General features: G+C 43.2%; 1 protein-coding gene across 1 annotated transcript in view; it reads left to right on the forward strand.

Annotated features, from left to right (window-relative positions):
• LOC122562927 (uncharacterized) overlaps nt 1-26,627 on the forward strand; it is a 90,588-nt gene that overhangs the window by 32,656 nt on the left and 31,305 nt on the right. The window contains exons 8-12 of the mRNA XM_087973389.1: nt 2,288-2,373; nt 8,859-9,173; nt 9,311-9,634; nt 17,010-17,118; nt 18,003-18,089. Of these exons, the coding sequence (XP_087829515.1) occupies nt 2,288-2,373; nt 8,859-9,173; nt 9,311-9,634; nt 17,010-17,118; nt 18,003-18,089 (921 nt within the window). The remainder of the gene's footprint in view (nt 1-2,287; nt 2,374-8,858; nt 9,174-9,310; nt 9,635-17,009; nt 17,119-18,002; nt 18,090-26,627) is intronic.

Genomic DNA, 26,627 nt, shown 5'->3' on the forward strand with positions numbered 1-26,627 from the left:
AATGTTGTGGGTCCTGGTCCATTTGAAGGACATTGTTGGATGTGGATGGAACAAACAGTGGACAGATGTATCGGGGTCCGGCCTGAGGGGGATGTAGGTTATGACTCACAAAGAGGACAGGTGAAAGGGGAGAGAAGCTTTATCGATTAATCTACAGGGGAGATTCCAAAGGACCAGAAGAAGAGTTATCAATTAAACTGTGCTATAAACTGTTCCTAATGTTCCTTCAGCACTGAGCATTTTATATTGTCTATGAACTGTATGACAAATAGCTCAGGAGTCCAGGAATATGTCACTAACTGCTACAGCAGGGACATTACACAACTCTTCCAAAGGCTTTCGAAAACCTTGCTAGACACTTGGGATTGGCCTCCTCTGTCACTGGTAAAACCCCAGAGCCTGTGGGGAAAGCCCATTGTGAAACCACAACCCAGACCTGCAGACACTGTAACACCCTCCTGGCACCCATTGCCTACAGCTCAGTAAAGAGGGAGAACTGTGTCACCTGTAGCAATATGTCTGCAGCCATGTTTGCGCAGCCACTGACAGAAATGTTCAGTGGAGAGGCTTTCTGGAAAGGCAGGGAGGGGGCAGTTTTCTTAGAGCCCACATCAGTGTCAATCAACAGGATATTGTGGGTGGCACACTCTGGGTCAGTCAAGGCTGTACTGAGAGTTTTCAGACCCAGCCCTTTGATCACAATCTCTGGGAAGGAAACCTCCTGGGACAGGCTCATGTCCATGTTGTGGGTGGATCGCTGCGCCATTCCAGAGCAAATGGGACATCCATCCGAATGAGGGAGGGGATTTGTGGCAGCTGCAGGTCCTGCAATTGTTTGTGTCAGAAGAACGGTCTTTTAAAAACTGCTGAGTGACCGTCTACCAGGATATGGCAAGTCACTTTACAGGATCCCTGACAATTAGATTAAATATTCTTTACTTTGTTAGAAACTGATGCCTTCACTGTTTCATCACAGAATCATATTTTTCAGTCTGGTCTATTTTTCCAACTGCTTCTGCAGTGTCCATGTCATTCAGGGGCTGGGGGATCTCTGCTCTCTGTTTCTGACACTCAGACACTGGTGACCTGACAGCAGAGGGGTTTCATCCCCATTGGGGTATTAACCCCCAAATGTTTCCAAGTGTTCTCCAGGAGTTTATCCAACGTATTGTTTCTGTTTCCCAGACAGAGTATTGTGATGGTCCTCGTTGGTTCAGTCTCTGGGTAATGACTCCAGTGACACTCCTTCCATATTAAGGGTTAAGGTGGGGCCACTGCCTTCAGCATTGTGGCTGGGGATGAGCACGGTTGGTGAAGGGTGTCAGCCCCTTTGATCTTCTCAAAGGTGAAACCCAGCATGGTTCACCAGACTCACTCATCATCAACCATGTCCTGGTGAATACAAAGCCCCATGTCTGTTGGTTCACCAGAGGGATCCTCACCTTGGAACAGGTCCAACCATTTCCAGTCTATGCAGACTGTTTGAACTGTCATGTCTGTTCCATTTTAGGAACCACAGCAATTAATTTGTGACAGCAAGCTTCTGCAAGGAACAATCTGATAATGACCAGATCGTGACATTAGTTGGTGACAATTATGGACTAGGAGATGAGACAACTCCATGATTGTCCTTTGAAATAATGCAATGTAGTTAGTTGCCTGGAAATGAGGGTTTAGAATTAAAAATAGACTGGAAAGTCTGTGGCCTTTTTCTCTGGAGTGGAGAAGGCTGAGTGGTGACCTTTTTGAGGTTTATAAGATCATGAGCAGCACGGAAAAGATCTTATTCCTCGGGTGTCTGTTCAAAACCTGGGTGCATGTTTTTAAGGTGAGAAGAGGGGCAATTTTTTAGGAGAAAGTGAGGCAAATGTTTTACACAGAGAGTGGTTCGTGTGTGGAATAAATTGTTATAACTTTTCCAATGTCTTCAATGTTGAATACAGACTGAAAACTGGAGTGGTCATAAGCCCTCAGAACAAAACATCTTGAGTTTGCTTTTATTTCTTTTATTTTTGAAGTGCAGTTCATTAAATATTGTTTTGTGAGGAACTGGAGCTCACTCCCAGTTACTCAATCACAATTCGTTTCCCCCTGAATTTTCTGTCTGTCGGGTGAGAATTCAGAATTCAGAATTCTGTTAAACACAACTGATCGAAAAAAATGTCTTCACGGTGAACTTTTACCCTCTGGCTTACTGTAGTTTCACAAACTGGCTTCGTATATCCTGTTCCTCATTTAACTTCTTGTAGACATTGCGTTACACACTTATTTAAATGTGAGAAACAAGAGCTGTGGGATTGACATCAAGATCTGAACTGACCTTTGAGAATAAAACGATGTGGATTTTGATTCTCCTCATTTGTTCCATTCCCGGTGAGTGACTATTTGAGTCATATATTCAGATAATCAATGTTTGTTGAAGTCCACTGTGTGGTTTATACAGTAGAAATGTTTAAACATTTGAAGATACATAATCAGATAAAGTGAGAGCTTGTGACACAATGGGTAACATTGTTATTGCTGTGATAAATGCTGAGAGTTTGATTCTCACTCCAGCACATTTTGCAAAAGCATGTGTATTCTCACAAAGTCGAACATGTTCATTACCAATCTGCAAATCCATCTAACATGCCCAGTGAATGGAACATGACTGTGTGAGGTTCCAGGTCAGCCTTGTCCAATGCAGAGTGACACCCCTCACATTACAGCAACTGGCTTCGGGCGAGTGACAAGCTGTAGAAAACAGACACAGCATGGACTTTGTCTGCTCCATGTGTCTCTAAATATGGAAGTCTTGGAAGTTTAAAGGAACAAATATAAAAATACCTGAACAACACCACAAATATATCTTCTACTGAACATATTGTAATCCCATGTGACAGCGTTCCCAAATACTTGAGAGCAGCTTTATTAATTCTGAATTAAATAAAAATGGACCAAATAATATTTCTTTTGAGTGAAAAAAGCAGCACAATTATTTTAATTTTTCCAATGTTTTTAATGTTGAATATACACTGAAAACTGGAGTTGTAATAAGCCCTCAAGGGAAACACCTTGAGTTGATTAAATATTGTTTTGTGAGGCTCGGTCGCAAAGTAGATTGTTGGTGTATATTTCTTTTCACAGAAAAAGCCTTTTACCTTTCAGTCGTTAACGTGAATCAAGTCGCTGACTCTCTTTCAATCCCACTGGTTTACACATTACAATGTAACACTAAAACTGTTGTTCATCATGCAGTCTCTCCATTTATGAGCAAGAAATTGTCAAACACTCAAGATTAGAATTCCCAGTGTCGCATTACTCTCGGCTACAACTCAGTGAATCCTGTTACATGAAAACCTCCTGAAACATTTAGTGGCTTGAGCCCACCAAATTCATGTAGAATACTTCACGGGCAGAAACCTGAAACATGAATCTCTCTGTTTTCACAACTCTCTTTCATTCAAGGCTTCCGTTTTCCAATGAGGTCTCTTTCTCCTGACTTTCGTCAGCTTTACATATTCATGAACTCAATGCCGTTCTCTTCTCCTCTCCACCTTAGATTTCAATTCCATTCTGTCATTTTACTCAAGAATTGTTCTCCACAAAAAGGGTGGTTCTCCCAACAAGATTGTTGGTCTGGTATTTATTGAAGTAAAGTCTCCCCAGTCATCAACAGGCTGTTCCTCTTCCACACCAGGAAACAACATGGCAGCAATTTAAGCACTATCTCATGAAACATCTCTCTTGTACACTCAGTAAATTATTTATGTTATTTTACACTCCTTACACTGACAACAATGTGTGATTACAAACCATCCTGCCTTTACTGCCCTCAAGGTCCTGCACATTGATCTCTCTCTCCCCTCATGAACCATCCCTTGCTGAACTCCAATTCTCTTCCTCTCCCACTTGAGGACTCTCATCATCTTGCCTGGGTCACCTGTTGTATCTACACGTTGAGCCCTGAAAATGCAGCCCCTGAGCCCACCATGAGTCTGCACACACACCCTCTCCTACCTGGATTAAACCCTCCTTCTCAGGTCGGAGTAAGGACCCTTCAGCACCTGTGCCCTCCTTCACACTGATCCCCAGCCAACTCCAATCCAGGCCTGTCACTCAGGCTGCTCTCCAGGGGTACAACATTTCGATGATGTCACACACGGTGGAGTTAGAGCCCACAGCGGGCAGCACAAACCCAATTTCAAGACTGTCCCAAAGCTCGACCAGTGGGGTAAGAAAATATCCTGACTGTTTCAATCATTCGTAGAGTCATAGAGATGTACAGCATGGAAACAGACCTTTCGGTCCAACCCATCCATGCCGACCAGATATCCCAACCCAATCTAGTCCCACCTGCCAGCGCCCGGCCCATATCCCTCCAAACCCTTCCTATTCATGTACCCATCCAAATGCCTCTTAAATGTTGCAATTGTACCAGCCTCCACCGCATCCTCGGTAGCTCATTCCATACACTTATCACCCTCTGCGTGAAAACGTTGCCCCTTTTATATCTTTCCCCACTCACCATAAAACTATGCCCTCTAGTTCTGGATTCCCAAACCCCAGGGAAAAGACTTTGTCTATTTATCCTATCCATGCTCCTCAGAATTTTGTAAACCTCCATAAGGTCACCCCTCAGCCTCCGACGCTCAAGGAAAAACAGCCCCAGCCTGTTCAGACGCTCCCTGTAGCGCAGATTCTCCAACCCTGGCAACATCCTTGTAAATCTTTTCTGAACCCTTTCAAGTTTCACAACATCTTTCCGATAGAAAGGAGACCAGAATTGCACGCAATATTCCAACAGTGGCCTAACCAATGTCATGTACAGCCGCAACATGACCTGCCAATTCCTGTACTCAATACTCTGACCAATAAAGGAAAACATATCAAATGCCTTCTTCACTATCCTATCTACCTGCGACTCCACTTTCAAGGAGCTATGAACCTGCACTCCAAGGTCTCTTTGTTCAGCAACACTTCCTCGATCCTTACCATTAAGTGTACAGGTCGTGCTAAGATTTGCTTTCCCAAAATGCAGCACCTCGCATTTATCTGAATTAAACTCCATCTGCCACTTCTCAGCTCATTGGCCCATCCAGTCCAGATCCTGTTGTAATCTGAGGTAACCCTCTTCGCTGTCCATTACACCTCCAATTTTGGTGTCATCTGCAAACTTACTAACTGTACCTCTTATGCTCGTAATCAAATCATTTATGTAAATGACAAACAGTAGAGGGCCCGGCACCGATCCTTGTGGCACTCCATTGGTCACAGGCCTCCAGTCTGAAAAACAACCCTCCACCACCACTCTCTGTCTTCTCCCTTTGATCCAGTTCTGTATCCAATTGGCTAGTTCTCCCTGTATTCCATGAGATCTAACCTTGTCAATCAGTCTCCCATGGGGAACCTTGTTGAACGCCTTACTGAAGTCGATATAGATCACATTTACTGCTCTGCCCTCATCAATCTTCTTTGTTACTTCTTCAAAAAACTCAATCAAGTTTATGAGACATGATTTCCCACGCACAAAGCCATGCTGACGTTCCCGAATCAGTCCTGGCCTTTCCAAATACATGTACATCCTGTCCCTCAGGATTCCCTCCAACAACAACAGTCAGGCTCACTGGTCTATAGTTCCCAGGCTTGTCCTTACCACACTTCTTAAAGATTGGCATCAAGTTTGCCAACCTCCTGTCTTCCGGCACCTCGCCTGTGACTATCGATGATACAAATATCTCAGCAAGAGGCCCAGCAATCACTTCTCTAGCTTCCCGCAGAGTTCTCAGGTACACCTGATCAGGTCCGGGGGTTTATCCACCTTTAACCTTTTCAAGACTTCCTGCACTTCCTCTTCTGTAATCTGGACATTTTGCAAGATGTCACCATTTATTTCCCTACAGTCTATATCTTCCATATGCTTTTCCACAGTAAATGCTGATGCAAAATACTCATTTAGTATCTCCCCCATTTTCTGCAGCTCCACACAAAGGCCGCCTTGCTGATCTTTGAGGGGCCTTATTCTTCCCTAGTTATCCTTTTGTCCTTAATATATTTGTAAAGTCCCTTTGGATTCTCCTTAATTCTATTTGCCAAAGCTATCTCATGTCCCTGTTTTGCCCTCCTGATTTCCCTCTTAAGTATACCCTTACTGCCTTTATACTCTTCTAAGGATTTGCTCGATCTATCCTGTCTCTACCTGACATATGCTTCCTTCTTTTTCTTAACCAAACCCTCAATTTCTTTAGTCATCCAGAATTCCCTTTCATCCTGAAAGGAATATACTGTCTCTGGATTCTTGTTGTCTCTTTTTTGAAAGCTTACCATTTTCCACCTGTCCCCTTACCTGCGAACATCTGCCTCCAATTAGCTTTTGAAAGTTCTTGCCTGATACCGTCAAAATTGGCCTTTCTCCAATTTAGAACTTCAACTTTTGAATGTGGTCCATCATTTTCCTTCACTATTTTTAAACAAATAGAATTATGGTCGCTGGCACCAAAGTGCTCCCCCACTGACACCTCAGTCACCTGCCCTGCCTTATTTCCCAAGAGTAGGTCAACTTTTGCACCTTCTCTAGTAGGTACATCCACATACTGAATCAGAAAATTGTCTTGTACACACTTAAGAAATTCAGCTCTATCTAAATCTTTAACACTATGGCATTGCCAGTCGATGTTTGGAAAGTTAAAATCCCCTACCATAACCCCCTATTATTCTTACAGATCACTGAGATCTCCTGACAAGTTTGTTTCTCAATTTCCCTCTGACTACTGGGGGGTCGCTAATACAATCCCAAGAAGATGATCATCCATTTCTTATTTCTCAGTTCCACCCAAAATAACTTCCCTGGATGTATTTCCGGGAATATCCTACCTCAGCACAGCTGTAATGCTATCCTCATCAAAAATGCCACTCCCCCTCCTAGCTTGCTTCCCTTTCTATCCTTCCTGTAGCATTTGTATCCTGGAACATTAAGCTGCCAGTCCTGCCCATCCCTGAGCCATGTTTCCGTAATTGCTATGATTTCCCAGTCCCATGTTCCTACCCATGCCCTGAGTTCATCTGCCTTCCCTGTTAGGCCCCTTGCATTGAAATAAATGCAGTTTCATTTATTACTCCTACCTTGTCCCTGCCTGCCCTGACTGTTTGACTCACTTCTGTTCTCAGCTGTACCAGTCTCAGATCAATCTCTTTCCTCACTATCTCCCTGGGTCCCACCTCCCCCCCCACCCCACATTACTAGTTTAAATCCTCCCAAGCAGTTCTAGCAAATTTCCCTGCCAGTATATTCGTCCCCTTCCAATTTAGGTGCAATCCGTCCTTCTTGTACAGGTCACTTCTCCCCCAAAAGAGATTCCAATGATCCAAAAATGTGAATCCTTCCCCCATACACCAGCTCCTCAGCCATGCATTCATCTGCTCTATCCTCCTATTCCTGCCCTCACTAGGTTGTAGCACTGGGAGTAATCCAGATATTACTATCCTTGAGGACCTCCTTTTTAAATTTCTGCCTAACTCTCTGTAATCTCCTTCAGAATCTCAACCTTTTCCCTTCCAATATCGTTGGTTCCAATGTGGACAATGACCTCCTGCTGGCCCCTCTCCCCCGTGAGAACATTCTGTACCCTCTCTGAGACATCCTTGATCCTGGCACCAGGAAACAATACACCATTCTGCTTTTTCTCTGCTGGCCACAGAAACATCTGTCTGTACCTCTGACTACAGAGTCCCCTAACACAATTAATCTCTTGGAAGCCAACATACCCCTCGTTGCATTAGAGCCAGTCTCAATACCAGAAACTTGGCTGTTTGTGCTACATTCTCCTGAGAATCCATCACCCCCTACATTTTCCAAAACAGCATATCTGTTTGAAATGGGTATATCCACAAAAGAATCCTGCTCTAGCTGCCTACCTCTCTTACCCTTCCTGGGGTTAATCCATCTATGTGACTGTATCTGAGACTTTCCCCTCTTTCTATATCTGCCATCCATCACATATTGTTGCTGTTGCAAATTCATCATCGCTTCTATTTATCTCTCTAACCGATCCACTCGATCTAATAAGATTCACATCCAACAGCATTATGGCAGATATAATCCGCAGTAACCCTTTAACTCTCTTTAAACTCTCACATCTCCAAGAAGTACATATCACTGCAAAGGCCATTTTTGCTCCTTCACAATCTACAGACCCAGAAAATAACACTGTCTTATTCCTCTACAAACACTGCCCCAGGTTAAATTAATAGCTATGGCTTATATTTTAAGTTTAATCAAGATACTTATCTCCAAAAACATATAATCAAGAAAGAATCCATTGTACCCACTACTGCAGCCTTTCTCTTGGACAGATTTAAAACAACAAATAACTGATCTGATTCTGTGCTGTGAACTTCGCCCAACAGTTCCTCCAAGATTAGTTGTGAATTTCACTGTTTGTTAATTTTCCCAGATACACTCCGATGTTCAGCGATACACGAATTCAAACAGCAAAGGCAGTAACTGTGCAGGTTTTCTCTCTCTCTCTCTCTCCCCTGCACTGTCCTCACCATGTGCTTCCTTTGTCTGCTCTTCTCCCTTTTAAACTGCTGTTGTTTTAATTTTTTTTTCCAAAGTTCCAAAACAATGCAACAGCATATAAAACAGTAATTGCTGCTTCTGGAAGTTGAGGAAATCACCTCCAACACCTAAAATACCTCAAAAAAAGGAGCAGCTCTTACACGCAGAAATTTTTCCCATCCTGGGAATTTAGAACAGCCTGAGGCTGTGACAAAGGATTGCCTTCATCATGAACTCAATGGAATGTACCTGATTAAAATGTATCTGTTTATACTAAACCATTCATTCCAGTCAAATTTATCAATTCGTTTCTCCTCAGTTTCAGGTGCTTTATGGGCAGAGAAAGATGTAACGGGAATTTTGGGAAGAACGATCACAATATCTTGTCACTACGAAGCATGGAGGTACCAATCACACATGAAATATTGGTGTCACGGATGGACTCGTCAGTGTACGGTTGTGGCAACGAGAAATTGGCCAAATGGGAGAATATCAATCACTGATAACAAAACACAAGGAATATTTCTTGTCACAATGAAGAACCTTCAATGGGGAGATGCCGGACGATACAGCTGTGGGATCGAGACTCCTGACCATGACCCAATGTTTAATGTAAACCTGCACATCTCTGAAGGTAAATGTCTCATTGATCCTTCAAAAAATATACACTCTGCTGATATATCTTATCAATGTTTTATCCAGGAAGAAAAGTGACAAAGTGTTGGGGGATATTTGATTTTTGATCTCTCAATAATTGTTTCTTTCCCACAGAAGCCGTCTCTGTTCCTGGACTTCGATTTTTATCCCAACCAAATGTCTCATGTTCTGGGGGTTCAGTGACAGTCTCCTGTGAGTCTGCCCAGGGATCCCTCCCCATTCACTACACATGGTCTGAGAAGATGCCATCTCAAGATTCAATGATCTCTGACACCAATAAACTGGATCTACATTGTCAATCTTTCTCACAGCAACATCATCAATATTACTGCTCAGCCTCAAACACTCAAGGAACAAAACCTAGTGAAATTGTTCATGTCTCAGTCAGCAATGTAAGAGAGAAGAACTGCAGTTATAGGATACAGACCAACAGCATCAGTAAGTGTGATGTAAACAATGTTTGTTTATTATCTCTCTCTGGGAAACTGTAATTGATAAAATGCACTCCATTTGTTTCTTCATCATTTCTGAACAAATCCAATGGTTTGCACTGTAGTTAGAAAATGTGGAGGTACAAAAAATACTAACCACATCATGCAGAAGCATTGGAACAACTCGAATAATCCCTGCAAAATTAAAACAGCGTTTGATGGATTTTTCTAACAGATGGAATTTTAAATTCAGTCTGTGACTGTTGTGTCCAGATTTCGGACAGATATTGGGGATAGAGTGGAGATCAGTTGTACAATGAAATATCTGTAAATATTGCCTGCAGCCATTTCCTGATATGATCTGTTTGAGCTGTCAGAGAAGAAGCAAGTCAGCATCAAGTCGAAGTGACACCCGGGAACTGTATTTGGAACTATCAGCAGCAGCTCATGTGGCTGCACTCTCACTTCTGATGGCAGCATGTTGGGGGTTCCAGTTCCCCTTCGGGGTTAAAATTCAGCTGGATCCCACTGCCCAGCAGAGAGAAGTAATGCTGTGCTGTGGCAGGTGAGACAGTGTCGATGAGGTGATAAACTGAGAACCTGTTCCCCCTTTAGGAATGGCACCATATGTAAACTATTTACAGAATAGAGGTTCTCCTAGTGTCTGAGCAAGCATTCATAGAGTCATAGAGCATTAAGATGTACAGCATGGAAACAGACCCTTCAACTCGTCCATGCCGACCAGATATCCCAACCCAATCTAGTCCCACCTGCCACGCACCCGGCCCATATCTCTCCAAACCCTTTCTATTCATATACCCATCCAGATGCCTTTTAAATGTTGCAGTTGTACCAGTCTCCACCACTTCCTCTGGTAGGTCTGAATCAGAAAATTGTCTTATACACACTTAACAAATTCCTCTCCATCTAAACCCTTAACACTGTGGCAGTCCCAGTCTATGTTTGGAAAGTTAAAGTCCCCTACCATAACCACCCTCTTATTCTTACAGAAAGCTGAGATCTCCTTACAAGTTTGTTTCTCAATTTCCCTCTGACTGTTAGGGGGTCAATAATACAATCCAAATAAGGTTATCATCCTTTTCTTATTTGTCAGTTTCCCCCAGATAACTTCCCTGGATGCATTTCCAGGTATACCCTCCCTCAGCACAGCTGTAAGGCTATCCCTTATCAAAAACGCCACTCTCCTTCCTCTCTTGCCTCCCTTTCTGTCCTTCCTGTAGCATTTGTATCCTGGAACATTAAGCTGCCAGTCCTACCCATCCCTGAGCCATGTCCCTGTAATTGCTATGATATCCCAGTCCCATGTTCCTAACCATGCCCTGAGTTCATCTGTCTTCCCTGTTAGGCCCCTTGCATTGAAATAAATGCAGTTTCATTTAACAGTCCTACCTTGTTCTCTGCTTTGTCCCTGTCTGCCCTAACTGTTGGACTCACTTCTGTTCTCAACTGTACCAGTCTCAGATTGACCTCTTTCCTCACTATCTCCCTGGGTCCCAGCCACCGCCCCCCCCCCCCCCCCCCCCCCCCTCCCCCTCACCCCCCCCCACCCACCTTACTAGTTTAAATCCTCCTGACCAGCTCCAGCAAATCTCTCTGCCAATATATTAGTCCCCTTCCGATTCAGGAGCAATCCGTCCCTCTTGTCCAGGTCACTTCTACCCCAGAATAGATTCCAATGATCCAAAAATGTGAATCCTTCACCCATACATCAGCTCCTCAGCTATGCATTCATCTGCTCTATCCTCCTATTCCTGCCCTCACTAGCTTGTAGCACTGGGAGTAATCCAGATATTATTACTCTCGATGACCTCCTTTTTAAATTCCTGCAAAACTCTCTGTAATTTCCCTTCTGAATCTTAACCTTTTCCCTTCCTATGTCGTTTTTTCCAACAAGGACAATGACCTCTTGCTGGTCCCTCTCCCCTGTGAGAACATTCTGCACCCCCTCTGAGACATCCTTGATCCTGGCACCAGGAAAGCAACACATCATTCTGATTTCTCGCTGCTGGCCTCAGAAACATCTGTCTGTACCTCAGACTATAGAGTCCCCTAACACAACCGATCGCTTGGAACTCGACATACCCCTAATTACATCAGAGCCAATCTCAATACCAGAAACTTGGCTGTTCTTGCTACTTTCACCTGAGAATCCATCACCCCCTGCATTTTCCAAAACAGCATACTTGTTTGAAATGGGGATAGTCACAGAAAACCCTTGCATTACCTGCCTACCTCTCTTACCTTTCCTGGACATAACCCATCTCTGTGACTGTATCTGCAACTTTTCCCCCTTCCCAAAACTGCCATCCATCACACCTCCTTGCTCTTGAAATTCTTCATTGCCCTTAACTGTCTCTCCAACCGATCCATTCAATATGATAGGATTTGCAACCAACAGCATTTATTGTAGATATAATTCTCAGTAACATGTAAACTCTCTCAGAACTATCACATCCAACAGGAAGGGCATATCACTCTTCACAAGGCCATTTTTGCTTCTTCCAATTTGCAGACCCAGAAAAGAGGACAGTCTTATTTCTCTCCTGCTCCAGGCTAACTTAATACTTTTGGCTTATATTTTTAAGTTTAATCAAGAGACATATTTCAATAAAACATATAATCAAGAAAGAATCCACTCTACTCACTACTGCAGACTTTCTGTAAGGCCGCACTTAAAAATATTCACTTATCTGTTTCTGTGCTGTGACCTCTCCCAAACAGGTTCCTCCAAGATTAGTTGTCAATTTCACTGTCTGTTAATTTTCTCAGACGCACTATGATGTCCAGTGATACATCAACTCAAACAATAAAGGCAGTAACTGCGCAGGTTCACTGCTGTGTCAGTTAGCAGTGTGGGTTTCCTTTTCTCTCTCTCTGTCCTGCACTGACCTAACCACGTGTTCCCTTTGTCTGTTCCTCCCCCTTTTAAAAGTGCTGCTAATTTGACATTTTTTGCCCAAAGTTCCAAAACAATGCAGCAGCACTTTGCTGCTCCTCGGAATTCGAGAAGATCACCTTCAACACCTGAAATACCTCAAAAAAGGAGCAGCCTGTTACGGCCAGAAATTTTTCCCATCCTCCATCTTGGATTACCCAGAATCCTCTTTTTGCTGCCTTCCAAATGTTTTCTTTCTTCAAACCCTAGTAACTATAGGCCGGTGAGTCTCACTTGTGTTGTGGGCAAAGTCTTAGAGAGAATTGTAAGGGATAGGATTTATGCACATCTGGATAGGAATAATGTGATCAAGGATAGTCAGCATGGTTTTGTAAAGGGCAGGTCGTGCCTCACAAACCTTATTGAATTCTTTGAAAAGGTGACGAAGGAGGTTGATGAGGGGAAAGCGGTAGATGTGGTATATATGGATTTTAGTAAGGCGTTTGATAAGGTTCCCCATGGTAGGCTACTGCAGAAAATACGGAGATATGGCATTGAGGGTGAGTTGGAGGTTTGGATTAGGGATTGGCTGGATGGAAGAAGACAGAGGGTAGTAGTTGATGGCAAAGTTTCTTCATGGAGTGCCGTCACTAGCGGTGTTCCGCAAGGATCTGTTTTGGGACCATTGCTGTTTGTCATTTTTATAAATGACCTGGAAGAGGGGTTAGAAGGTTGGGTGAGCAAGTTTGCGGATGATACGAAAGTCGGAGGAGTTGTTGACAGTGAGGAAGGATGTGGCAGGTTACAGCAGGATATAGAGAAGCTGCAGAGCTGGGCAGAAAGGTGGCAAATGGAATTCAATGTAGCTAAGTGTGAGGTGATTCACTTTGGGAAGAATAACAAAAAGATGGGGTACTGGGCTAATGGTCAGATACTTGGTAGTGTGGATGAGCAGAGGGATCTTGGTGTCCATGTACACAGATCTCTGAAAGTTGCCACCCAGGTAAATAGTGCGGTGAGGAAGGCATATGGCGTACTGGCTTTTATTGGTAGAGGAATTGAGTTCCGGAGTCCTGAGGTCATGATGCAGTTGTATAAGACTCTGGTGCGGCCGCATCTGGAATATTGTGTGCAGTTTTGGTCGCCATACTATAGGAAGGATGTGGAGGCACTGGAACGGGTGCAGAGGAGGTTTACCAGGATGTTGCCTGGTATGGAAGGAAGATCGTATGAGGAAAGACTGAGACACTTGGGGCTGTTTTCATTAGAGAAAAGAAGGTTTAGGGGTGACTTGATTGAGGTGTACAAGATGATTAGGGGGTTAGATAGGGTTGACAGTGTGAACCTTTTCCCGCGTATGGAGTCGGGTATTACAAGGGGGCATAGCTTTAAATTAAGGGGGGGTAGATATAGGACTGAAGTTAGGGGTAGGTTCTTCACTGAGCGAGTCGTAAGTTCATGGAATGCCCTGCCAGTAGCAGTGGTGGACTCTCCCTCTTTATGGGCATTTAAGCGGGCATTGGATCGGTATATGGAGGATAGTGGGTTAGTATAGGTTAGGTGGGCTTGGATCGGCGCAACATCGAGGGCCAAAGGGCCTGTACTGCGTTGTATTCTTCTATGTTCTATGTTCTATGTTCTAAATGAGTACTTCACAGAATGGGAAGCATTTTGAGATCTCCTCAGATTCTCGAAAGCACCAAAACCCTTCTGATTTATCAACGTCCTTTAGGCAATGATATCTGCCACCATTTCCAAGTCTGCTCCACATGAGACTCCAGTCATGTACTTTGTCCTTAACTGCCCGCTTCAAATGGCTTAGAAAACCACTCAGACAGGGGCAATTGGAATGGACAACAAAAGCTGTCCATTAAAGACTAAAAAATAAAGAGTTCATAGTTTATTTGTTGCAGAAATGATTCACATTAAAAAAACACCCAACCCGTGTTTACTGTGTCCTCCCTGGAGATGGGGAACCTCATCTGTCTGTCTCATGGATTCTCACACTTCAGGAAATGGAAAGCCACTGGCGGGTTGTGTCGGTGTGAGGGTGAGGTTTCATATTATTCCTGCAGGCTCAGAAAACAGACCTCAAGAGGATGGAAGTGACCACTGTCTATGTCGGCAAGTGACAGCTCCATGTGAAACCCGAGGTTTTAAACAAGTGGGATAGCTGGGTTGTAGTTACCAGCCCAAGCCCTTTAACAAACCCCAATGGAACACACCATTTTGGTAAAACTAACAAGGGGTGGACTTATACAATTAATGGTCAGGCCCTGGGTTGTGCTGGTGAACAGAGGGACCTTGGGGCTCAGGTGAAGCAGGTGTTTACACTTGTCTGCATTGCTCAGACCATTGAGTATCGGAGTTGGAACATCATATTGTGGTTGTATAGGATGTTACTGAGGCCACTCTTGGAGCACTGTGTACAATTCTGATCACATTGCAACAGGAAGGTTATTATTCAACTTGAGAGGGTTTGATCTTCTACTGAACATATTATAAGCCCATGTGACACAGTTCCCAAATACTGAAGAGCAACATTATTAATTATGAATGAAATGAAAAAGACCAAATAATGTTTCTTTTAAGTGAACATACCAGTATAATAATTTTAATTTTTCCAAAGTTTTTAATGTTGAACACACTCTGGAAACAGGAGTGGTAATAACTCCTCAAACAAAACTGCTTGAGTTTGCTTTAATTTCTTTTCTGTTTTGGAGTGCTGTTCATTAAATATTGTTTTGTGAGATTCAGTCACAAAAGTAGGTGGTTGGTTATATTTCTCTTCCCACTAAAAGCCTTTTTCCATTCAGTCTTTAACTTGAATGAAGTTGTTTACTCTCTTTCAATCTCCTTGAATTTCACATTACAATGTAACACTACGATAACATTTTTCTTCATCATTGCCGTCTCTCCACATATAGTCAAGAAATTTTCAAACACTCAAAATTAAAATGCCCGATGTAGCATTACTCTCGACTATGACTTCGTCAATTCTGTTACAAGAAACCTTCCTGAGACATTTTGTGGCTGGAGCCCATGAATTTCATGCAGAATAATTCACGTACAGAAACCTGAAGTGTGCATCTCTCTGTTTTCACAATTCTCTTTCTTCCAAAGTTTCCTTTATCCAATAAGATGACTGCTTTCTGACCTTCATCACCTTTAATCATTCGTGTATCTATCTCCCTTTCTTCTCTCCCCACCACCTCTTCACTTACACTTAATATCCTTTCTGTCACTTTATTAAAGAATTGTACCCCACACAAAAGGCAATTCTCTCAACAAAATTGGTCTGGTATTTATTGAACTAAAGTCCAGCCAGACATCAACAGACTGCTCCTCTTTCACACCAGAACAGAATGGCACAGCAATGAAAACATTTTCTCATGAAGCATCTCTCTGGAACAGTCAGTAACTTACTTTGAGGAGAAAGTGAGGACTGTGGATGCTGGAGATCAGAGTCGCGAGTGTGGTGCTGGAAAAACACAGCAGGGCACTCACCATCCGGAGAGCAGGTGGTCATTTTACCTTCCTTACATTCTCAGCAATATGTGATTACAAATAATCCTGCCCTTATTGCCATCAAGGTCCTACACATTGATCCCTCTCCCACATCGTGAAACACCCCATTGGCCTAATGGGAGAATATCAATCCCAACCAAATGTCTCATGGTCGGTGGATTCAGTGACAGTCTCCTGTAAATCACCCCAAGGATCCCTCCCCATTCACTACACATGGTCTGAGAAGATGCCATCACAAGATTCAATGATCTCTGACACCAATAAACTGGATCTACATTGTCAATCCTTTACACAACAACATCATCAATATTACTGCACAGCCTCAAATACTCAGGGAACAAAACCCAGTGAAATTGTTCATGTCTCAGTCAGCAATGTAAGAGAGAAGAACTGCAGTTACAGGATACAGACCAACAGCATCAGTAAGTGTGATGTAAACAATGTTTGTTTATTTTCTCACTCTGGGAAAATGTAATTGATAAAATGCAGTCCATTTGTTTCATTATCAGTTCTGAATAAAGCCAATGGTTAGCACTGTACTTGGAAAATGAACAGGTGTATAAAATCCAGCCCACATATGGAGAAACATTGCAACAACTCCATTGCTACATCACAACCATTTGCTTCCTGCAACTAAGTACTTCCCAAAGGGGGAAGATACTAAACAAATATTTCGAATATTTTACTGTGGAGAGAGACGTGGAGATTAGGAATCTCAGAGAAATAAACATTGATGTCTTGAAAATAGTCCACATTACAGAAGGGGAAGTGCTGATCACCTTAAAATACATAACGATGGATAAATCTCCAGAACCTAATCAAGTGTCTCCAGAGAGAAATGAATTCAGCAAAACCCATTATTCACAAAAGTCCTGAGGTTCCATTGGTGAAGAGTGCTCTCTTGGTTGTCTGTAACTGAGACTCAGCTGAAGCTGAATATTTTCTCATGTCTCAACAGGAAGGGAATATACTTGTGACAATTCCTCAACAAAATCACCAACAACATCACCAAAAATATCACGAAGGGCAACAAGAACATCGTCAGGACCCAGGTCTGTCAGTAAAAGGTAGAACAATTTCATTGCCAATATTTCCATCAGCATTAATTCCAAGTGAGAATAAGTGACTTAGCATAAAGGCTTACAATACATTTCAATTTTATCAGAATGTAAATGGTCACTCACTTTATACAATGTTATTATGTTCGCTTCCTTACTGGTGAGGTGAAGGCAAGCTTTGCTGGGTGTTTTAATTTTAGTTTTAATTAGCAAAGGGGTTCAATTTCCAAGTCATAACATTTACAGTGTTGCTATTTACATTTTTGGACGTTCATAACAGGAAATGCCAATTCTCTGTCTGCCTTGTCCCAGGTTAAATGCTTCATTATTCATCCAAGCTCACGGTGTTGTATACTTCAAAGAAGTGACTGATTTTGTTGAGCCAGGGCGTCTGGTGTGTCACTGCCAGGGACATTACATTCTCTACCATTTTCTCCTCCTCTGTTCTCTCATGTTAAACATTATTCCCAAACTGAGCGGGTGGGAGGCTGTCTGGTTCCAGCTGGATAAGCCTTGCCTGTTAGAAGGTGCAGGAACAGTGTGGTATGATGATATTCTGAGTTTCTCACTCACTGAAGAGACATCTCACCCACTGCAATAATGCACCAGACTGCAGTGCTCCTGTAAATATCCATCCACATCTAATAATCCTCATTGATAACAAGATACTGAGCATTACAGGATGCGCTACTGAAACGTGCTACATTTGGCCTCTCTATATTGTTCAAGTCATTCATTAGTTAAACTGTAATTTAATTTTCCCACTTAACTCCCTGAGCTGTGCTGCTTTATTTTGCTACAAGATACTGCAGTGTGAATAGGGGATAAATGTTTAAAACATCAAGCAGTCTTGTTTCCTTCAAATGATTTTGTATTTCTTCTGTTTTACACAGTTACGTTGCCTGGGATGTGATACGCTGGGTACTCTTCACTCTCCTGGTGATTTGTTCTGTTTCAGTCACAATGTTTACACAAAAACATTAGGTGAGCATCATGGCCTTTACACGAATGATTTTGAGCACTCTAAGTTCCCCATCAATGAGGTGGCCCTGGGTGGAGGGGTTTCGAAGCAGGAGACACAGTTTGAGAAGAATGGGTTGACCATTTGTGACTGAGATGAGCAGGAATTTCTTCACTCAGAGGGTGATGGTTTGTTGGAATTCTCTGCCCCAGAGACCTCTGGAGGGACCAGCCTTGAGTATATTCAAAACACGATCAATAGTGTTCTGGGTAATAAAGATATGGAGGGACATGGGGTGGTAGTGCAAGAAAAATGATATTCAGGTGGAAGATCTGCCATGATCCAGGTGAATGCCGAAGGAGACTCAAAAGGGCTGAATGGCCTATTCTGTTCCTGCCTCATCTCTCTCCATGACGGCCTCATGCTGTTAAATACTGTCATTGTACCAGCCTCCATCATTTCGTCTGGCAAATCGTTTCATACACATTCCACCCTCTGCCTGAAAAAGTTACTCCTCAGGTCCTTTTGAAATCTTTTCCCTCTCACCTTCAACCTATGCCCTCTAGTTCTGGATACCCCCATTGAGGAAAAAGACCTCCCTGTCCATACCCTTGTTTAAATCTCATTGGATAATATAGTCCTGTGTCCTAATTTGGAATGAAGACAATGTAAATGCTGTTGGGTAGAGAGACAAGTGAGGTAGTGTGTAATAGTCTCATTGGATGGAACCTTATTATCTGTTAAAATAATAAAATACATTTGTTACTACTCGAACGAATTGATTTATTCAGCATTTATTGGAATGTACAGCTCCCATGTATACATTAATAAATATGTAAACAAAGAAACCGGAGTCTGATCTAAAGAGGAAATACAGCATCAAATCCCCTTTTCTGGGGTGGTCAGACAACATAGGAGGCACCAGAGAGCAAAAGGAAATGGCATATTCCCAGGTCACTGTCATATTGTCCCTCACATAGAGTCATAGAGTCACAGAGATCTACAGCATGGAAACAGACCCTTCGGTCTAACTCTGCCAAGCCAACCAGATATCCAAACCCAATCTAGTTACCTGCCAGAACCTGGCCCATATCCCTCCAAACCCTTCCTATTCATATACCCATCCAGATGCCTTTTAAATGTTGTAATTGTACTCGCCTCCACCACTTCCTCTGGCAGCTCATGCCCAACATGCACCACCCTCTGCATGAAAAAGTTGCCTCTTAGTTCTCTTTTATATCTTTCCCCTCTCACCCTAAACCTATACCCTCTAGTTCTGGACTCCCCCACCCCAGGAAAAAGACCATGTCTATTTAAACTATCCATACCCCTCATGATTTTATAAATCTCTATAAGGTCACCCCTCAGTCTCCGACGCTCTAGGGAAAACAGCCCTAGCCTATTCCATCTCTCCCTATAGCTCAAATCCTCCAACCCAGACAACTTCCTTGTAAATCTTTTCTGAACCCTTTCCAGTTTCACAACATCTTTCCGATAGGAAGGTGACCAGAGTTACATACAATATTCCAACAGTGGGTTAACCAATGTCCAGCACAGGTGTAACATGACCTCCCAACTCCTGTTCTCAATACCCTGACCAATAAAGGAAAGCATACCAAACACCTTCTTCACTATCCTATCTACCTGCGACTCCACTTTCAAGGAGCTATGAACTGCACTCCAAGGTCTCTTCGTTCAGCAACCCTCCCTACGACCTTACCATAAAGCGTGTAAGTCCTGCTAAGGTTTGCTTTCCCAAAATGCAGCACCTCACGTTTATTTAGATTAAACTCCATCTGCCACTTCTCAGCCCATTGGCCCATCTGGTTATGATCCTGTTGTAATCTGAGGTAACCCTCTTCACTGTCCACTACACCTCCAATTTTGGTGTCATCAGCAAACTTACAAACTATACCTATTAGGCTCACATCCAAATCATTGAGATAAATGATGAAAAGTAGTTGATCCAGCTCCAATCCTTGTGACACTCCACTGGTCACAGACCTCCAGTCTGAAAAACAACACTCTACCACCATCCTCTGTCTTCGACCTTTGACCTATTTCTGTATTCAAATGGCTAGTTCTCCCTGTATTCCATGAGAGCTAACCTTGCTAATCAATATCCCATGGGGGGCCTTGTCAAATACCTTACTGAAGTCCATATAGATCACATTTACCTCTCTTCCCTCATCAAATTTCTTTGTTACTTCCTCAAAAATCTCAATCAAGTTTGTGAGATATGATTTCATAAACACAAAGCCATGTTGATGATCCCTGATCAGTCCTTGCCTTTCCAAATACATGTACATCCTGTCCCTCAGGATTCCCTCCAACAACTTGCCCACCGCCGACATCAGGCTTACTGGTCTATAGTTCCCTGGCTTGTCCTTACCACCCTTCTTAAACACGTTAGCCAACCTCCAGATACAAATATCTCAGTAAGAGGCCCAGCAATCACTTCCCTGGCTTCCCACAGAGTTCTAGGGAATAAGTGATCAGGTCCTGGGAATTTATTCACTTTTAGGCATTGACTTCCAGCACTTCCTTTTCTGTAATATGGACATTTTTCAAGATGTCACCATTTGTTTCCCTACATTCTACATCTTCCATATCCTTTTGCACAATAAATACAAATGCAAAATATCATTTAGAATTCAAAGTTTGTGAGAAGATTTGTAGCTCGGGTGCTCGTTGTTGTGGTTCTGTTCGACGAGCTGGGAATTTGTGTTGCAGACGTTTCGTCCCCTGTCTAGGTGACATCCTCAGTGCTTGGGAGCCTCCTGTGAAGCGCTTCTGTGATCTTTCCTCTGCCATTTGTGGTGGTTTGAATCTGCCGCTTCCAGTTGTCAGTTCCAGCTGTCCGTTGCAGTGGTCGGTATATAAGCACATTGACCTGGACCCAATATACTGACCACTGCAACGGACAGCTGGAACTGACAACTGGAAGCGGCAGATTCAAACCACCACAAATGGCAGAGGAAAGATCACAGAAGCGCTTCACAGGAGGCTCCCAAGCACTGAGGATGTCACCTAGACAGGGGACGAAACATCTGCAACACAAATTCCCAGCTGGGCGAACAGAACCACAACATCATTTAGAAACTCCCCCATCTCCTGCAGCTCCACACAGTGGACCGGTGACACAGTGGTAAGCACTGCTGCCTCACAGCGCCAGAGACCCAGGTTCAATTCCCGCCTCAGGCGACTGTCTGTGTGGAGTTTGCACATTCTCCCCGTGTCTGCGTGGGTTTCCTCCGGGTGTTCCGGTTTACTCCCACAGTCCAAAAATGTGCAGATTCGGTGATTTGGCAATACTACATTGCCCGTAGTTTTAGGTGTAGGGGAGTGGGACTGGATGGGTTGTGTGTCGGTGTGGACTTGTTGGACCGAAGGGTCTGTTTCCACACTGTAAGTAATCTAATCTAAACAAAGTGAGCCTTGCTGATCTTTGAGGCGCCCTATTCTAGAGTGTGGATTTGTTCGCTGAGCTGTAGGTTTGATATCCAGATGTTTCATTACCTGGCGAGGTGACATCATCAGCGGCGACCTCCAAGTGAAGCGAAGCTGTTGTCTCCTGCTTTCTATTTATATCTTTCTCCTAAATGGGGTTCCTGGGGTTTGTGGTGATGTCATTTCCTGTTCGATTTCTGAGGGGTCCCTATTCTTACCCTACTTACACTTTTGTCCTTAAACTATTTGTAAAAACCCATTGAGATCTCCTTATTTCTATTTGCCAGAGCTATCTCATGTCCATTTTTTTGCCCTCCTGATTCCTCTGTTCAGTATTCTCTTGCTGTTTTATACTCTTTTCAGGATTCACTCGAACTGTCCTGTCTTTACCTGACATATGCTTCCTTCTTTTTCGTTATTTTCTTAAACCCTCAATTTCTTTAGTCATCCAGCATCCCCTATACCTACCAGCCTTTCCTTTCAACCTAACAGGAATATACTTTCTCTGGACTCTCATTTATGAAAACTTCCCATTTTCTAGCCTTCCCTTTACCTGTGAACATCTGCCCCCAATCAACTTTCGAAGATTCTTGCCTAATACGTCAAAATTGGCCTTTCTCCAATATAGAACTTCAATTTTTAGATCTGGTCTATCCTTTTCCATCACTATTTTAAAACTAATAGAATTATGGTTGCTGGCCCCAAAGTGTTCCCCCACTGACACTCCACTGACGCCTCCCCCACTGACACCCCTACCATAACCACTCTATTATTCTTACAGATAACTGAGATCTCTTTGCAAGTTTGTTTCTCAATTTCCCACCGACTATTAGGGGGTCAATAATATAATCCCAACAGGTGATCATCCCTTTCTTATTTCTCAGTTCCACCCAAATAACTTCTCAGGATGTGTTTCTGGGAACAACCTCCTTCAGTACAGCTGTATCCTTTATCAAAACGTCACTCCCCCTCCTCTCTTGCCTCCTTTTCTGTCCTTTCTGTAACACTTGTATCCTGGAATATTAGGCTGCCAGTCCTGTCCATCCCTGAGATGCATTTCTGTACTTACTCTGATATTCTAGTCCACTGTTCCTAACCATGCCCTGAGTTCCTCTGCCTTCCCTGTTAGGTCTCTTGCATTGAAGTAAATTGAGGAGGGTTAGGGCCAATAAGGGCTTTGCAATTCTGAAAGACATGGCTCTGATGGGAAATTAGGGACAAAATGGCTATAGAGAGCGAATGAACAGAAACGGTGAGATGACAAAAGATCATTGGATCCACAGGGACAGCAACAACAAAGAGAGGAAGAAGGATCATTCTGTATCACAGGTAGAGTCTGCTGTTAATTCACAGAAACATCCCACTGCCTGTGTCTGCAACACATGGAGCTCATTATCAAAGCTACTAATAGTTCTGAAGTATGGTCTACACAATTGCTGTGTTTCTCCAGCAATTTCTGCTTTTCTCACAAAAACACTCAGTTTTCACTTCACCCATCCTGACTCAGTCGCTGTACAATAATTGTGTAAAATGACTGACACCCAATTGCAGAGTCGGGGTGGAGTCAGTTATACATATTTTGGATGGGGAGGGGGATGGCGTATGTTGGAGTAAAAATTCTATGAATTTGAAACCTATTTGGGGCAATTGCATCCACCATGCATCCACTGATTCAGTCCTATCACTGGCATCAACTCACACTTCAACAACAGGTCACTCATTGTCCACAAATAAACATTAATAGTGATGGCCTCAAGCAATCATTGACCACAACGTTTTTCATCCTCAGGGTCTTGTTAACGAGATGAATGTAATCAGATAAGTTTGTTTTAAAGTGCCACTTGGGTTTGCTATTTCTGTAATGCACTGCATGGCTATGAGTGGAAGACAGCAATTCTCAGTTACAATGGTCATACACTGAATTGTCAGTCTGTGAGGGGATAGTCTGCAATGTGCAAGTCTCCTTGGTGGTGTCGATGACATTTGAATGAGGATACACACTTGGGGCATCATAATGGAGATATGACATGGACAACATTTCCCCTGAATTTTCACACTCTCCTCCTCTCACTCACGCAGATCATCCCTATGTCTCTCTCCCCCACTCTCCCCCTGCTACACACAAACATACACACACATATATAAGTCTATGGAGTGAACTGCATTTGCAAATTTGTATTTGTAGATAATTTCTATTTGTTCAGCAAGCATATAGTCTATTGGCAGTGAGTTAATGTGACATTTTATAAATTTCTACATTCAAAACAAAACCACGTTGGACACACACTCTCACCTCATCCCTGTAATACAGTGTCTGAGCTGAGATGTCACATTTTTATTCACTGATAAAACCTTAAGATATATCGGGGCAGTGACTTGAGAGAAATTCTGGGATTTACATATTAATCAATCGAAACCTGCATCCCCATTCTACGTGATTACAGACTTCACAGCAATCTCGGTTTCTCTAACACATTGCATTCGTTGTGTGTCCCTTTGAACTTTTACTTATCGATGCTGTATCCTTTGTATCCTGCCCCACTCACTCCCTGACAAAGGAGTAGTGCTCTGAAAGCTTGTATTTTCAAATGAACCTGTTGGACTATAACCTGGTGTTGTGTGATTTTCAGCTTTGTCCACCCCAGTCCAACAGCAGCCCTCCATATCCTGAATCTTCTTGCCAGTGGCTCATGTCCAGTGGACAGTGAGTGCTGAGCCTGAGTCTGAATGACAGTTGTTCACCTCTCCAAGGAGACAGCTAGACACACGGCTCGGGATTGATAGTGATGGTTGATGCCTCCATCCCCATTGATCCAGTTTAAGGACTGTATCTGACATACCTACCTGCTGTGATTGTGCTTGTCTCTGCATTTTCACAACTTCAATAAATTTACACCTGACAACTCTGAAGAATGAAGCCATTGCCTTTATCCCAGCACAATCACCTTTCCTTTGCCACCGAGTCCATCCATCTCCCTGTCCAACAGAGCTCTCATCCATGATGTTGTTAGTTTCACACTCAATGATTCCAACACCATACTATCCGGCTTTGAATCTTCCAACTTACACTCATCCATCTCTCTGCTCCAGCTTTACATTTTTAAAGGGGCTATGTGAATGCAACTTGCCATATTCGCAAACACACTGACAAGGCAAGGCTTTGAAAGAAATGAATGTCCTTCTCAGCTCATTGTATTTAAAAAGCTGCAAATCCACCTATCATTCTGAAACAATGTGAACTTTTATCCCAAACATTACAATCTAAATTAACGTCAATGGAATTAAATAATTTTAAAATGTTATTAAATTTAAATTTAAATCTGGTAAAATAGTTTTCCTCCCAAAATTGCTTTATTTCTAAAAATGTTTCTGTCTGCAGCATGGTGTGTGTGAATGGTTCATTGTAAATGAACACATATTCAGTTTGGGCCCATTCCATTAAACCCTCAAACAGGTTCCTGGTCAATGAGGAATGTTACTGAGAATTATTGAATCCTGACAGTGAAGAAGGAGACCATTTGGCCCATCTGGTCTGCACCCAGCCATCTGAAGAGCATCCCACCAGACCCAGAACCCAACTCTGTTTCCATAGCCACACACTTCCCATGGCTAATCCACCAAACCTGTACATCCCTGGACACTATGGGCAATTCAGCATGACCATTCTGCCAAACCTGCACATTGGTAGAGAATGGGAAAAAATTAGCACCTGGAGTAAACCCAAACAGACAGAGGAAATCGTGCAAAATACACACAGACAGTCAACCAAGGTTTGAACTGAACCCAGGTCATTGGGACTGTGAGGCAGCAGTGCTAACCACTGAGACACTGTGCTGTCCATTTTTGACAAGTTGAGGTGCAAAAAACCAAGTTTCCACACTTGTTGCATGTTTTGATGTTCATTGTGTTTTCACACTATAAGAAAAATGTGTGAATATTGTCAAGGGGATTGTGTGAAAAATAGCCCTGGGTGTACAATGAGACTCAGTATCAGTTACTTTTGTCTGCAAATTGGAGAGAGCTGCCCTGGTACAGCACTTGCTGGAGGCTAATGTTGTGGGTCCTGGTCCATTTGAAGGACATTGTTGGATGTGGATGGAACAAACAGTGGACAGATGTATCGGGGTCCGGCCTGAGGGGGATGTAGGTTATGACTCACAAAGAGGACAGGTGAAAGGGGAGAGAAGCTTTATCGATTAATCTACAGGGGAGATTCCAAAGGACCAGAAGAAGAGTTATCAATTAAACTGTGCTATAAACTGTTCCTAATGTTCCTTCAGCACTGAGCATTTTATATTGTCTATGAACTGTATGACAAATAGCTCAGGAGTCCAGGAATATGTCACTAACTGCTACAGCAGGGACATTACACAACTCTTCCAAAGGCTTTCGAAAACCTTGCTAGACACTTGGGATTGGCCTCCTCTGTCACTGGTAAAACCCCAGAGCCTGTGGGGAAAGCCCATTGTGAAACCACAACCCAGACCTGCAGACACTGTAACACCCTCCTGGCACCCATTGCCTACAGCTCAGTAAAGAGGGAGAACTGTGTCACCTGTAGCAATATGTCTGCAGCCACGTTTGCGCAGCCACTGACAGAAATGTTCAGTGGAGAGGCTTTCTGGAAAGGCAGGGAGGGGGCAGTTTTCTTAGAGCCCACATCAGTGTCAATCAACAGGATATTGTGGGTGGCACACTCTGGGTCAGTCAAGGCTGTACTGAGAGTTTTCAGACCCAGCCCTTTGATCACAATCTCTGGGAATGAAACCTCCTGGGACAGGCTCATGTCCATGTTGTGGGTGGATCGCTGTGCCATTCCAGAGCAAATGGGACATCCATCCGAATGGGGGAGGGGATTTGTGGCAGCTGCAGGTCCTGCAATTGTTTGTGTCAGAAGAACGGTCTTTTAAAAACTGCTGAGTGACCGTCTACCAGGATATGGCAAGTCACTTTACAGGATCCCTGACAATTAGATTAAATATTCTTTACTTTGTTAGAAACTGATGCCTTCACTGTTTCATCACAGAATCATATTTTTCAATCTGGTCTATTTTTCCAACTGCTTCTGCAGTGTCCATGTCATTCAGGGGCTGGGGGATCTCTGCTC

This window comes from Chiloscyllium plagiosum, unplaced genomic scaffold, assembly GCF_037043375.1.
Source record: "Chiloscyllium plagiosum isolate Xiang-an unplaced genomic scaffold, Cpla_swu_hap1 HiC_scaffold_26, whole genome shotgun sequence".
In the NCBI taxonomy this organism is placed as follows: domain Eukaryota; kingdom Metazoa; phylum Chordata; class Chondrichthyes; order Orectolobiformes; family Hemiscylliidae; genus Chiloscyllium; species Chiloscyllium plagiosum.